This window comes from Apiotrichum porosum (assembly GCF_003942205.1).
Source record: "Apiotrichum porosum strain DSM 27194 chromosome Unknown scaffold_1, whole genome shotgun sequence".
NCBI lineage: Eukaryota > Fungi > Basidiomycota > Tremellomycetes > Trichosporonales > Trichosporonaceae > Apiotrichum > Apiotrichum porosum.
The window spans coordinates 1,387,028-1,400,195 of NW_021167108.1; the positions used below are offsets into that span (position 1 = coordinate 1,387,028).

General features: G+C 61.0%; 6 protein-coding genes across 6 annotated transcripts; 3 read left to right on the top strand and 3 right to left on the bottom strand.

Moving 5' to 3' along the window:
• Positions 1 to 4: 4 nt before the first annotated feature.
• On the bottom strand, positions 5 to 2,384 carry EHS24_000491 (uncharacterized protein; the record flags this gene model as incomplete). Its single annotated transcript, XM_028616319.1, has 4 exons — positions 5 to 1,091; positions 1,143 to 1,335; positions 1,777 to 1,900; positions 1,962 to 2,384. The coding sequence occupies 4 exons, from the start codon at positions 2,382 to 2,384 to the stop codon at positions 5 to 7; spliced, it is 1,827 nt and encodes a 608-aa protein (XP_028480176.1).
• A 333-nt stretch (positions 2,385 to 2,717) lies between these two features.
• Positions 2,718 to 4,127, top strand: EHS24_000492 (uncharacterized protein; the record flags this gene model as incomplete). The annotated part of the gene is made up of 9 exons (XM_028616320.1): positions 2,718 to 2,723; positions 2,776 to 2,788; positions 2,868 to 2,946; positions 3,070 to 3,121; positions 3,168 to 3,184; positions 3,245 to 3,358; positions 3,453 to 3,484; positions 3,740 to 3,955; positions 4,024 to 4,127. 9 exons carry the CDS (start codon positions 2,718 to 2,720, stop codon positions 4,125 to 4,127), a joined length of 633 nt encoding a protein of 210 aa, XP_028480177.1.
• Positions 4,128 to 5,834: 1,707 nt separating this feature from the next.
• On the bottom strand, positions 5,835 to 7,049 carry HRR25 (serine/threonine protein kinase; the record flags this gene model as incomplete). The annotated part of the gene is made up of 2 exons (XM_028616321.1): positions 5,835 to 6,847; positions 6,962 to 7,049. 2 exons carry the CDS (start codon positions 7,047 to 7,049, stop codon positions 5,835 to 5,837), a joined length of 1,101 nt encoding a protein of 366 aa, XP_028480178.1.
• A 1,775-nt stretch (positions 7,050 to 8,824) lies between these two features.
• EHS24_000494 (uncharacterized protein) lies at positions 8,825 to 9,487 on the top strand (the record flags this gene model as incomplete). The annotated part of the gene is made up of 5 exons (XM_028616322.1): positions 8,825 to 8,827; positions 8,872 to 8,934; positions 8,995 to 9,108; positions 9,157 to 9,252; positions 9,296 to 9,487. The coding sequence occupies 5 exons, from the start codon at positions 8,825 to 8,827 to the stop codon at positions 9,485 to 9,487; spliced, it is 468 nt and encodes a 155-aa protein (XP_028480179.1).
• Positions 9,488 to 9,643: 156 nt separating this feature from the next.
• EHS24_000495 (uncharacterized protein) lies at positions 9,644 to 10,369 on the bottom strand (the record flags this gene model as incomplete). The annotated part of the gene is made up of 4 exons (XM_028616323.1): positions 9,644 to 9,828; positions 9,904 to 10,147; positions 10,210 to 10,266; positions 10,310 to 10,369. The coding sequence occupies 4 exons, from the start codon at positions 10,367 to 10,369 to the stop codon at positions 9,644 to 9,646; spliced, it is 546 nt and encodes a 181-aa protein (XP_028480180.1).
• A 253-nt stretch (positions 10,370 to 10,622) lies between these two features.
• EHS24_000496 (uncharacterized protein) lies at positions 10,623 to 12,921 on the top strand (the record flags this gene model as incomplete). The annotated part of the gene is made up of 11 exons (XM_028616324.1): positions 10,623 to 10,818; positions 10,857 to 10,879; positions 10,919 to 10,936; positions 10,981 to 11,345; positions 11,387 to 11,424; positions 11,462 to 11,558; positions 11,622 to 11,777; positions 11,818 to 12,217; positions 12,269 to 12,633; positions 12,679 to 12,764; positions 12,803 to 12,921. 11 exons carry the CDS (start codon positions 10,623 to 10,625, stop codon positions 12,919 to 12,921), a joined length of 1,863 nt encoding a protein of 620 aa, XP_028480181.1.
• Positions 12,922 to 13,168: the final 247 nt, after the last annotated feature.

Consider the following 13,168-nt stretch of genomic DNA (forward strand, 5'->3'; position numbering starts at 1 on the left):
CCGCCTAGAATCCATTGGTGTTGTGTCCACCTCCCATGCCCATGCCCATACCTCCGCCCATACCACCTGCACCTCCACCGCCTCCCATCATCATGCCCATACCTCCGCCCATCATGCCCATTCCCATCGCATCCGGCACCTGTCCCGTGGCGAGGAACTGCATGAGCTCGATCTGGTTGGGCTCGCGGCCCGTCGACCCGTGCCATGCCGCAGCGAGGGCGGCCCAGCTCTCGGGCTGGGTGGGGTTGAACGAGGCCATGTCGAATGTCGCGAGGGTGGCAGCACCTGACCCCCCTCCTCCTCCTCCTCCAGTAGCAGTAGCAGCACCTCCAAGAGCAGCGTTGACAGGGGTGGGGCTCATTGCCGTGGCCTGCACCTGAGAGTGTTGCTGGTGGGGCTCCGACGGGCGGCTGGGCAGGCCCGCAGGACGCGCCGGCAAGTCTGTCGGCTTGGGAGGGAGGGGTGCGCGGAAGTCGCTTCGGTGGTCGCGGTCGCTGCTTCCCCGTCTGTCGGGGTAGTCGCGCTCGCGATCGTCGCGGCGGTCGTCTCGCCTATCCCTGTCTCGGAAGTCGCGCGAGTCGCGTGAGTCGCGAGAGTCGCGCCTGTCGTCTCGCCTGTCGCCGTAATCCCTCCTCTCACGCGAGCTGTCGCGCTCACGGAACTCGACGCGGCGGTCACGGGGGTCACGGTCACGAGGGTCCCGGTCGCGAGGGTCCCTGTCTCGTGGGTCGCGCGAATACCGGTTTTCGGGGGACCTTGATCGCCGCCTATTGCGGTCGTCATAGCTGCTTCCGGACCCATTGCCGTGGCCGTTGGTGTTGCCGTACCTGTCCCCGTTCGCGGGCAGGGGAGGCAATGTTGGGCGCGGAGGGAGCGAGGCGGCACCGTGAGGAGGGAGTGGCATTGGTGGTGTTGGTGTAGCCGAGGCGGTTGGCGGAACAGCAAGGCTTGAGAGGGTTCCCAGGTTGGCCAGAGCTGCGAGTTGGGCGGGATCCAGCGCCGGCGCTGCCGCGGCCGGTGGTGCGAGTGCGGAGGCGGGGGCGTTGCGAACGTTGGCGAGGACGGCATCAATGGCCGAGGACGTCGAAGCCCTGCCACACAAGTTAGTTTGTGGCGCCACAGACTTGACGTTGTTGACTCACTTTGCCTCTGCTGCACTCTCCGCTGCGCTCTTCACGCCGAGCAGGGCCATGATCTCGGGTGGCAGCTGCCCCGCGGGAGCCGATGGTTGGGCATTGGCCAAAGCAGGCGAACCCGCCGGCGACACCTTGGCACTGGTGCCGTAGCGCGCGAGGAGGTGCGCGGGCGGCGCAGATATGGGTGTGGTGGAGCGGACTAGAGCCTCAGCAACGGTCTATGGTTTAGGGAGAAGGGGGACGGATAGGCAGAGAGAGAGAGAGAGAGATAGAGACAAGGCATCACGACACCTAAGAGTTCCATACGGAGTGGCAAGTGGCCTAGGGGACGATCCAAAGTGGCACGAGCGAGCGGCCGAGGCCAGCCTTCCGGCAGCAGCGAAAGGGATGCATGCGTGATGCGTGGTCGTCCGCCTACAAGCGTAGATACACTCCTGGCGGCTGCAATGGTGATGGGGATGTGGATGTGGGAGATAACGGGGTGGGAAGTCAGTGCGCCGCGCACGTCGAACCGACGCCGCAGCGCTGTGTAAGTCTGTCTTGTTGACGTGATCCGCCACTCTTGATTGCCGCTTGTGGCCACCCGGTTCACAACAACGAGAGAATGCGACAAAAGGGAGACTGATGGACCGATATTTACCTGATTTTGATGGGCCAGCGGCTCCTCCATCTGCTTCGGCAATGCGCTGCGCCAGCTGCGAGATGCACGCCTCGGGGAAGGTCGATCCCTTGCGCCAAATCTCGATAATCTTCCTTGTCTTGTCCTGCAGCAGTGTCAACAACAATACCGCATGCAGTTGGCGCCTTGCGGCGACTTGTACCCACCCTTCCTTCGGACCAAACGCCCCCCTTGCCATCATCGACCATTCCAGCGACCCACGATTCGACCACTCCCTCCATCTTGGCCAAAAGCCCAGCGTTTGTGCCTTGGCCACGGACCGTGGAGGGTGTGCGGCCGTTGCCCTTGTCGACCTGAGACTTGGCCGCGCGGGCAATCGCGTCAAAGACGTAGAGTGACGAGATCCTCGATGTGCTGGCTGTCGGCAACGACGTGTTCAGTCGCAGCAGGCTGGTCACGAGGTGGTGATCGTTCGCGACCAAGCGCAGTGCCGAGTCTGACAGCTCCTTGATTTTGGATCCGGACAGGCGCGGCGCGCGCACTGTCTTGTCCAAAAGGTCGTCAAAGGCCTGCTGGTCAGTACTCTGCCTGTGTGGCACTCTCCCTGTGCGTACCTTGAGGTCGGCCATTTTGTTGGTGATGCCCTACAGATGGTGGGGGGTGGGCTGTGTTGTTGGTTGGTGATGCTTGTCCACAATAGTCTGCTGGCATCAGCGCAGGAGCCGGTCGGACGGCGATGTGGCCTGTAATCCCGCAGTGTGGCGGATCGACGACCTGCCAGAGAGGCAATGACGTATGAGGGCCACAACCCCCGCCGGCTTTCCCTTCCCGATCGATCTTTCACGCGCGGCACGTCGTCACCCAGAGGTTCTATCCTTGTCGTCTTTGCGCTCCTCCTCTTCTTCTTCTCACTCTCGACAACCCTTGCTTACCCTCTCGTTCACAAGCACAATCCATCCACCATGACCGTGAGCATACCGGCGCCCACTGACATCTGCGTACATCGCTAACGGTGCCCAGCTCTACTATACTAGTACGTTCACCACACCGCGATCCAACCCGGCTTCGATTCCCATGAGGCAACGCGAAGCGAAGACTGACAAACACTCCAGTGTGCTTTGGGCTCCTCATGAGCGAGATTGGCCTCTTTGGAGCCATCATCGCTCCCATGCCCTTTGCCATGCGCAAGCGGTGAGCACCAGCGCCGACGTATGGCCGTGATTTGGGACACTGCTTTGTCGATCAGTCCCTGTCATGTCCTGCGCCGCCCGGCGCCCGGCGGCCGTCACCACCAACGAGAACTGACAGTGGCAGCATGATGCACTTCCTGAGCGAGAACCCCATTGTCGCCAAGATCCAGTACGCTGTGAGTGTGCAGCTAGGCGGTGCATGCCGTAGCTGACGCAATGTAGCTCAAGATCACCTTCATGTGAGTTCGCCACAGCTGAACATCCTCCTGTTAGGTGATCAACTGACTGACCGCTTCCAGCTTTGTGGCGGTCCTCTTCATCGATGCGCTCCAGCGCATGGTGCGTATTGCCCAGGAGGGTGCGGCCGCCAAGGCCAAGGTTGAGATGGCCGATGTTCGCGCCGAGACCACCTAGTGAGTACAACTTGCAACATGCAGTGACGACATCATGCCCCCGGGTCTCCGCGATCTGTGTGCAAAGGGACCACCTTACTGACGTATTTCTCAGCGCCGCCCGCCGTTTCTACGCCCAGCGTAATCGTGAGTTGACCCTGTTGCTTTCCTCCATTGGGCGCCGTGTGGCACAGTTGTAGCCACGTCCTCGACACAGGGATGGCGGTGCACGCGTGCGTGGCAGTCCTTGTCGGCCATTTTCGCGTGCACTTCCGCCTCTCTTCTGTTATCGCGGGCGTGGCGTTTTACACTTCCTTGACGCCTGGTTCTCGGGCAGTTGCCCATTCCTGAAACGCCAACTGCAAGACATCCAGGCGGCATAAAGGCTGACCCATCCTACAGTCTACCTCACTGGCGCGACCCTGTTCCTGTCGCTCATCCTCTCGCGCGTCTTCTACATTCTCCTCGACTTTATCAACGTCCAGGAGGAGTACAACACCCTCCAGGCCAAGACCGCCAAGGGCTCGGGTGTCGTTGGCGAGAACGAGGAGCTGCGCAAGCGCGTCAAGGAGCTCGAGGGCCAGGTCAAGACCTACCAGGCCGCCGACCGCGACTTTGGTGAGTGGTATGGGAAAGAGAGTTGAGTGGGGCTGTTTTTTTCTGACCAGTTCCCTCCCCCTTTACAGAGACCCTCAAGAAGCAGGCCGACCAGCAGGCGTCCGAGTACAACCGCCTCGCCGACGAGCACATCAAGGCCACCGGCGCCTTCTCCAACAAGAAGGCAGACTAGATGCTGTCTCCTCACGCGCGCGCTCCCAGCGTCGCGGCGTCCATCTCACTGCAGATTGTCCATCTACATAGTGCCCCCCCTGCCCCCTACCTCCCCGCCTTGTCGACGAAGATGACAATTTACACGTGTGTCTTTTGAGATTTAGCTGTAGCGGTTACTTTGCAGCAGCCATCTTTGCATGTACCCCCCGTGTCCGTGCCCGCATCACAGCCGCCATTCTGGTGTGGCTCGATACGATCCTGTCCTGCGCCTTTTGTTGCTCACACTGTTCTGCTCTGTTCTGTTCTGTTCACACTGCTCTGTTCGCACCAGACTCGACGCTTGACTTGTCTGCTTCTGTGCATACCTGCTTCCCCCTGCGTCCCTGCGTCGCTGCTTCTCTCCCTTTCCCACCCCACCACCTCTGGCTGGATCTGGGCTTCTTGACCTCGATCATGTGCGCGTTCCCAAGATCCCAACCATACACGCGGCTCAAGGAACCTGCCTCACCTCAGCCCTCAGCTGACCGCGGGTCACTCCCAACCCCCCCCCCGTCCGCGTTGGCGTTGGCGTTGGCGTTGTTCCGACGCGTCGTCAGTGAACCAGCGGGACTTGGTCGGGTGCCTTGCGGTTGGCCATGTGCCCATGTGCCTTTCCTTCACTTCCACTTCGCTCGCTCTTGTCAATCTGCAACAATCTGCAACAATGCCCAACTAAAAAAACGGAACAGGCGAACATAACATGCATCATCATACGCAGGGAAGCCCCCTAACGACCGGACCGCGAGGCCATAAATGTGTCGCAAGGGTGTCGTCGGGGGATTGTAGTTGAGCCTGCGCACTCGCGTAAACGAACATGAACAAGGTAAGCCCTTCCGGGCTATGAGACTTGCTCTCAAGCTGTTTGACGCGGGCAATGGCGCCCTCCCGCCGCCCCACCTCCTTGCACAGAAATGTTGTGCGAGGGGGGGCTGACGGGGACTTGGGGCCCTGGTTGGCGCCGGGCAGGGCATGGGCGGTTGCGTGGGGGTTGGATGGGGGGGAGGGGGTGGGGGTGGATATGAGGGTGGGGGGATGTGAGGGGGATGTAATCAGACAGGAGAGAGGTGAGGGGACCGTGCCCAAAGGCGGTCGCGCGACGCGAGGCGGTAGGTGTAGACCGCGTATAGAGAGGGCTGCGTGTGGAAGCAGCCATGAGGAGGGAGACGAGATAGGCTCGAGAGGCGGCCTTCGTAGCGTGACGGATCGTTGAGGCCGTGACGCGCTGTCGAAAAAAGAGTGACAGTCGGGGGTATCATTCGCGAGAGGTGGAGGGGAAATTAGGTCGGGGCAGGAAGGTGGAAGGGAGGGGGAAGGAGCTGGGAGTGGTGAGGGGAGTCGAGATGAGGCTTGTTGATAGAGAGGAAGGTATGGTAACAAGCGAACGAGACGCAGGCGTTGAAGGGGTGCGAAATAGATGGGGGTCGAGGGGGAGCATAGCCGGGGCCATTGGGCGCCGGGGAATCTTGACTGGCGGTGCAGCGATGTCCGCCAAGCTGCTTGTGATTCCGTGGCGAGCCGACCAACATGCTCCTACACATCCACGACCGCTGCCATCCTCCATCGTTTCGCACCACCTGTGCACTCCTTCACTTTCCCTTCTCTCTTGTGCCGGTTACACAGCAGACACACTGCGGCCGCCTACGAGACGACCGCCGCGACGTGAGCCGAGTTGTCGGGCAAAACGGCCTTACCACCCACCCTGCTCGCGAGCATTGTTGCGCGTCTGCGAGCGGAGCTGGCGTTGCGACTCGATCTTGCTCTGGTCGGCGGCTGAGCCCATGGGGATCTGGCCCTCGGCAACAATGCGGCGCTTCTGGGCAAGGAGCGCGTTGTGCTGCTGGAGGTCGGCCTCGGCACCGTCGGCGGTCTTGGGGGGAGGGGGCTGGACCGACCAGTCAAAGACGTAGTCGTACTGGAAGCCCTCACGGACAAAGAGGTCGCGGAAGAGCTTGCGGAGGTACGAGTAGTCGGGCTTGTCGTCGAAGCGGAGCGAACGGCAGTAGTTGAGGTAGATGGCAAACTCGTTGGGGAAGCCGCGGCAGAGGGCGTCGGTGGGGGTGGTCATCTTCTTCTCCATGATGCGGTCGTACTTCTGCTTCTTGGTAGCAGCCTTAAGACCCTGCCAGGGGAGCTGGCCACGGAGGAAGTACATGAGCACGTAGCCGAGCGACTCGAGGTCGTCACGACGCGACTGCTCGACACCCAGGTGGGTGTTGATCGAGGTGTAACGGGCGGTACCGGTGAGGTTCTTGTTCTCACGGTAAGGGATGTGGAGGTGCGTCTTGGGGTCGCGGTACTTCTTGGCGAGACCAAAGTCGATGACGTTGACCTGGTTGCCACGCTTGCCAATGCCCATGAGGAAGTTGTCGGGCTTGATGTCACGGTGGATAAAGTTGCGCGAGTGGATGTACTCGACACGCGAGATCAACTGGTCGGCGAGGAGAAGGACCGTCTTGAGCGAGAACTTGCGGTTGCAGAAGTTGAACAGGTCCTCGAGCGAGGGGCCAAGGAGGTCAAGGACCATGGCGTTGTAGTCGCACTCGGTACCGTACCAGCGGACAAAGGGGACACCGACACCGCCGGCGAGCGACTTGTAGACCTTGGACTCGTACTCGAGCTGGGGGTGCTTGGCCTTGACTGACTCGAGCTTGATGGCAACCTCCTCGCCGGAGACAATGTTGACGCCGAGGTAAATGTCACCTGATCCAGTTAGCCACATGACTTGCGCGCTGAGAAACGGGAACGGGTGGGTCCGCGGTGGCAACGACGACATGCCGAACCGCACCCGTCAGCGTCACCATTTGCTGCACTCACCAAACGAGCCACTACCAATCTTCTTGCCGATGCGGTACTTGCCGCCGACACGGAGGTCCATGGACGCCATCTTGAACTGTGTGGTCATAGCCCGAAGGGGTGGAGGGGTGTAAGGGCCGTTGCGTGTGTTGCGACCGGATTGGGTAGGGTGTCGGGGCGTCGTGGTGAGCGATCAGATGACGGCGAGGCGGTGGGAGGACACCACGCAGGGGTCGCCGGCGTTGACGAAAGAGGAAGGAAGGGGTTCGTGCGACGGGGTTGCGTGAGCCAACGTGGGTTGGGTTGAGCGGGTGGAGCGTAGCGTGGTTGAGAGTGTGGTTGAAATGGGATGTGAAAGAAGAGGAAGAAGAACGACACAAAAGAGGGAGTCGTCCAATCCAAAAGAGAAGCCGACGGAGGGCAGGCGTGCACGCAAGAGCGGCAGACGGATGCGCAAGGTGTGTGGTAGACGCCGTGTGGGAGTTGCAAGGGGGGAGCGATAGGTGGTTGAAAGGATGAGGAGAATGAAGAATGGTCGTGTCAGCGTCAAATTTACTCCACGTCACACGAATGAGGCCGGCCAGCAGCAAGGACTCGTATGTTTGACATGCACGCATATGCACGGGTAGACCCAGGGAGTGTGTGCGGATGGAACCGGTGCACAGTCCCCAGTGTCATGCAGTGCAGGGCGTGCGCCTGTCGAGGTTGGGCACGCGCAGGTACGGCCTCGCAAGAGAGAATGGGGGATGTCGGCTCAAGACTCACCTAACTTGTATGTGGAGTGTATGGGGGTGGGCGACGTGTCCGATGCACTGGTAGCGACGCGCACTGGAGGGCGGTTAGAACGTAGACCGGGGAGGGGAGGGGGGACAATGGAGGTGAGGGAGGGGTGTATGGGACGGGGATCCGCGTCTCCGGGGAAGACCAGGTGGGAGACGGGCTGGGTGGGACGATCGGAGCGCGAAGGAAGGAAGGGGGGGGCACGCGCGGGACTGGAAGCGACGGGCGAGGGCTGGAGTGTGACGAGGGAAGGAGAGGTGGGCGTAGAGTGTACGCAGGGGGGGGGCGGAGGGACGAAGGGGGAGGGAGATGAGGAGGGATAGATGATGTGACGGGGAGGGGAGAGGTGTACGCGGTGGATATGGATGGAGATGAGCGGTGTGGTTGGAAGGCCCAGACGGTGTGTCAGCCAGCCGCCGAGAGCGCCAGCTGTGAGTGGGTGTGCCTTCCCTTGCCTTCCTTTGTCTCCGAACGGTGCGCTGCAGCGTCCGCCCGCTGGTCGGCGGGATGGATTGGGGCGACGGGGTCGACGGGGTGTGGGGATGTGGGAGCGGGGGCGGTGAGAGGTGTGACTTACGTTGTGGGTGTGCCCGTCTACGACAGTCGACGGAGTGGGAGGGGGGTGGGTGAGAAGGAGCGGTGGTGGGTGGGTGTGGGGTGTGGGTGAGTGTCCGTGGTGGGGTGTGTGGTGGTGTGTGTGGGTGGACTGGAGTGGATTGACAGATGAAGAGGCCAGGGGAGAGTGCGAGGGAGAGGAGGGGGGAGGGTTTGTATGGGCACACACGCGCTGGCTGGCTGCTGGCCCCCGCCCGCTGGGTGTCACGGGCTGCGCTGGCAGGTCTGCAGGCGCGGGTGCAAGGCGGCGCGGGCGGGCTGCAGCTGGCTGGCTCGCTGGCTGGCTGGGGGGCTGGGAGCTGTAAGCGCACGGCGTCAGATCTGTCACACACCGCCACATGGCCATAACGCCGTATATATCGCCGGAGACGCGTGAGCGCTGATGGCAGCGTCATTGCCTGGTGCATGCGCGAGCATATGGCTGGGTGTATCCGAGTGTGTCGTTCAAGGTAGCTGCAATAACAACATCTACCACCCCCAACAGCAGCAATGGTGAGCAGCTTGTTCATACCATTACCAACTCAGCTGACCTCCAGTCCCACCGTCTCACACCCGCCACCGTCAATGCGTCCCAGGAGACCTACCAGGTCTCCACCAAGGTACGTCCACACCTCGCCTTCCTCCTCCTATATATGTGACCTCACACTGACCATGGCCAGGCGACCAACCACCCCATGAGCGGCACCCACGACACCTTCCGCTACGGTCTTACCTCGGCCGCCCAGAGCGTCGCTGCCGGCAACGCTTCCCCACTCCAGGCCCGTCTCGAGAAGGTAAGCTCTCCCTTGCCACACGCATTAAGCTGACATGACAAGTGGCAGGAGACCCAGCAGCAGCTCCAGTCGACCGTGCAGCGCAACAACTTTGGTGTCGCCGTCCCCCTGAGGAAAGCCATGGAGCTCAAGCTCGTGGCTACCGTGCGTACCTCCGTTCTATTGACGCCTGGCTGACCCATGTCAGGAGAACCACCACCCGCTCCTGCTCCAGTCGACCTCGTCCGGTCTGCCCCTCGGCGGCTCGCACAACACCTCGCTCGAGATCCTCCAGGGCACCGACGAGTCGATCGACGCCGAGGACTTTATGGCCGGCGGTGCCGACCTCCGTGAGGTCCTCGACATGAGCGCCGTCATGGAGCGCAGCCGCGGCATTTAGATCAAACGGGCGCGAATGGGTGTGTTTGTAGAGCATGCATTGTATCAACAGGGACGCGCGTGGTCGTACCGTGACAGAGGTCGAGCGAACAAGGCTCGTTCTACGGTGCAATTAAGTGTGTATAGGTATACGAGTGACGAGGAACAACTCGGCAACTTAGGCAATTGCCTCGTAGCCATCGCGAGTCGTCTGCCCGCGGGGCTGGTTGGCCTCGTCACCACCAAGACGGTATCCGCCAGAAGGGAATGAGCCAGGAGGGGCCGGAGCAGCAGACGGAACAGGGCCTGTACCGAGCGTCTGGCCACCACCGCCACCACCAGGCATGCCAGCGGGCATCCAGCCTGTCGCCAAGCGTCAGCCAACAGCATCTTCTTTCTCGGTGCACTACGTCATATTTCGCTCCTTGTTCCACTCACCAGCAGGAGCGAACCCGCGGCTCGACCATGTCAGGTCGCCGCCGCGCTCACGGAGGTGGACCACGCCCGAGAGGTAGATCGGGACCTTGAGGAACAAGACAATGAGGGCGACGATCCTGGAAACCACTCCCGGCATCGGACTGGCAATGGACAACAGGTCAAAGATGCCCGAGATCATGTCCATGGACAGGAAGAACTGTTCGCAGCCCGTGGTCGACAGCTCCACCGCGACCAGTCCAAAGAGCTGTAGAGGTTGGGGTGTCAGTGTGTCGGCTCAATGGGGGAAGGGGCACAACCGAGCCGTACCATGAGCGCCAGGTTGTAGGAGAGTCCAACGGTGTCAGTGAGCATGAACGACAGCGCCTGGGCGTGGGTTAGGGCCAAAGACATAGGAGTGGCAACTCACTGCAGCGATGCGGATGAGCTGTTTTGTGTCCTGCGCGGCGAGGCGCTCAAAGTACGACATGGTGGAGATGCGACGGTGAGAGGTGTGGAGAATGCAAACGTAACTCACAAACGCACATGGCTGCGGCGGCTGGAGGACCGGACGAGTGCGTGCCAGGTGGCGAGATAGTGCCGTCGCCGCCCAGGCACCAACGGCCCTCGGATCCCGGCGCGACTGGGGAGTGGCCGGACTGGACTGATACACACGCGCGATATGGCTGGTCAATCCAATTGCTTCACTGTACAATCCACCCTTCGATCTCTCGAAGCAAACCATGGCTCGACTCCTTCTCACTGTGCTCCTCGCAGCGCCCTCGGCACTCGCCCTCGCCGTGGGTAAAGAGGGTGGGGCGGCAGAACGCGCCCTCGCAGAGGACGTGTTGGCGCTCCGTAACCCGTCGGAGCTGCCCGTCCCGCACCGCCCGCTCGAGTGGAGCGACGTGAACATTATCAGCACCTCCGACACGCATGGTATGTACTTGTCTCTGGCCATGTGTTCTGACTGCCAGGTTGGCTCAGGGGTCATCAGCATGTAGGTTGAGCAGTACTGGGTGGCGACTGACGGCGACAGGACACTTGGCCCGAACCAGTGGGTGGCGACAGCTTCGCAGCCTTGGTGAAAGCTGATGACAGAACTACTCTGGTGACTGGGGCACCTTTGCCTCGTTTGCGACGCACATGCGCGCCCAGGCAGACGCACGCGGTGTAGACCTCCTCCTAGTCGACGCGGGCGACCACCACGACGGCTCGGGACTCGTCTCGACGTCGCGCGAGAGCGCAGAGGCCGCAGACGGCATCTTTGGCTTGCTCCACTACGATGTCCTGACGCTCGGAAACCACGAGCTGTACCAGTACAGCTCGGCCAAGTGGCTGTACGACAACCACAAGCGCTGGAATGGCAGGTATCTCACGTCCAACGTGAACATTACTGTAGAGGAGCACGGCGAGGTTGTTTCGGTGCCGATTTCAGACCGCGTGGCCAAGTTTGAGACCAAGCAGTGGGTGGAAGCTTGCTCCCATTGTGTCTGACCCAGCGCAGAGGAAATTCTGTCACTGCATTTGGCGTTCTCTTCAACTGTGAGTTCTGCCAGCGCTTCTTGGAGCTAACTCTCAGTCAAGGCACATGACCGCAACATCACCGTCCAGGCGCCCGTCAAGATGGCCCAGGAGGCTTGGTTCCAGGAGGCTATTGCCGACGCTCCCGACTACTTGTGAGTGTCTTATCACTCATGGGTCTTCAGTTATATGACAGTATGTCTGAACTGACTCTCCAGCGTCCTCGTTGGCCACATGCCCGGTCGTGGCCTGACCTCGGAGTGGTACCCGGTCTACCAAGCCATCCGCAAGGTCCACCCCCTCGTCCCCATCTTTGTCTTTGGTGGTCACACGCACGTCCGGGACTGCGTGCAGTACGACGACCGCTCCATTGCGTGGGTTTTTCTACGACCAACACCAAGCTAACCCTAACAGTGTCGTTCCCGGCTGCTACCTCGAGACCATTGCCTTCACCTCGTCCAACCTTCCTCCAGCGGAGGACGATGGCCGTGCACTTGAGATTAGCAGGCGATACCTCGACGCCAACCCAGTGACTTACAAGTGGCACACTGGCACGACGGACGACGACTTCGACACACAGCTCGGTCTGAACATTTCGCAGTCTCTGGATAACCTGGCGCACGAGCTCAAGATCACCCGGCCGTTTGGTGTCGTCCCGCACGACTACTTCCTCCACCGCCACCCGTACGGCCATCCCCGCTCGGTTCTCACTGTGTTTGCCGAAAAGGTCATTCCAGAGGTTGTGTGCGACCGTGAGCGTCATGGCCACCCTCGTGTGGTCATTGGCAATGCCGGCAGTCTGCGCTTTGACGTGGTGGGTAGGAAGAACGCCAGAGATCGGCACTGTAACCCACTGACACTTCAGTTTGCCGGACCGTTTGACCGCAACGACGAGCTCACTGTGTCTCCCTTCAACACCGAGTTCCTGTACACCCGTCTTCCGGCCGGTCTCGCAGGTAACATTACCGTCGAGATGAACCGCGCCGGCGCGTCCAAGTTTGCCCCCTCGGTGGATGACGACGAGGCATACGTCCGCCACGTATACAACGAGTGGCTCGCGTCCCAGTGGGACCGTTACGTCCAGTCCAACCTGCTTGGCGGCTCGGACGAACTGTCGATGACTTCGGACGCCAAGAAGCCCCGCACGCTCGGCTACGTCACGCACGACGCGTGCAAGGGCCGTGGTGACGATATCGAGCACATTCCCGTGCCCTACTCGCCTGACCAAGTGTGGGTATAATGCCCCTGGGAGCACTAGGTACTGACCCACTGCAGCGACTTTATTCGGAGCCCCATGCCCGACGTGGACCCCGAGGAGGTGATCGACGTTGTCGTCATGGACTTTGCCATGGAGGACTTTTGTGAGTTGTGTATAGGTGACTCGCAGCTGACGCTCCAGTGACGGCCGCGAGCGTCCTGGCTCCCGAGCGCAAGGTCTCAACCGACGACTTTAAGACGTACGCAGAGGGCACCACCATCAACGACGTGTTTGGCCTGTATGCCCGCAAGCAGTGGTGATTTCACATGTGTGCCATCACTACAACCACAACCCCCCAACCCCCTTCACACATATCTTGTAGTGCCAGAGAACTAGCATGGCCCGAGCCTCGTGCGAGAATTCCAATCGCCTTCCATAAGCATCAATGTACTGGATCTGAACTAGCTACCGGCGGCGTGCCTCTGGAACCGCTTCGTTGATTTCTTTTCGGCCCCGTTGAGCGCATTGTCCCGCCACTCAACGGTGTACGGTGTCTTCCCCGCCGCG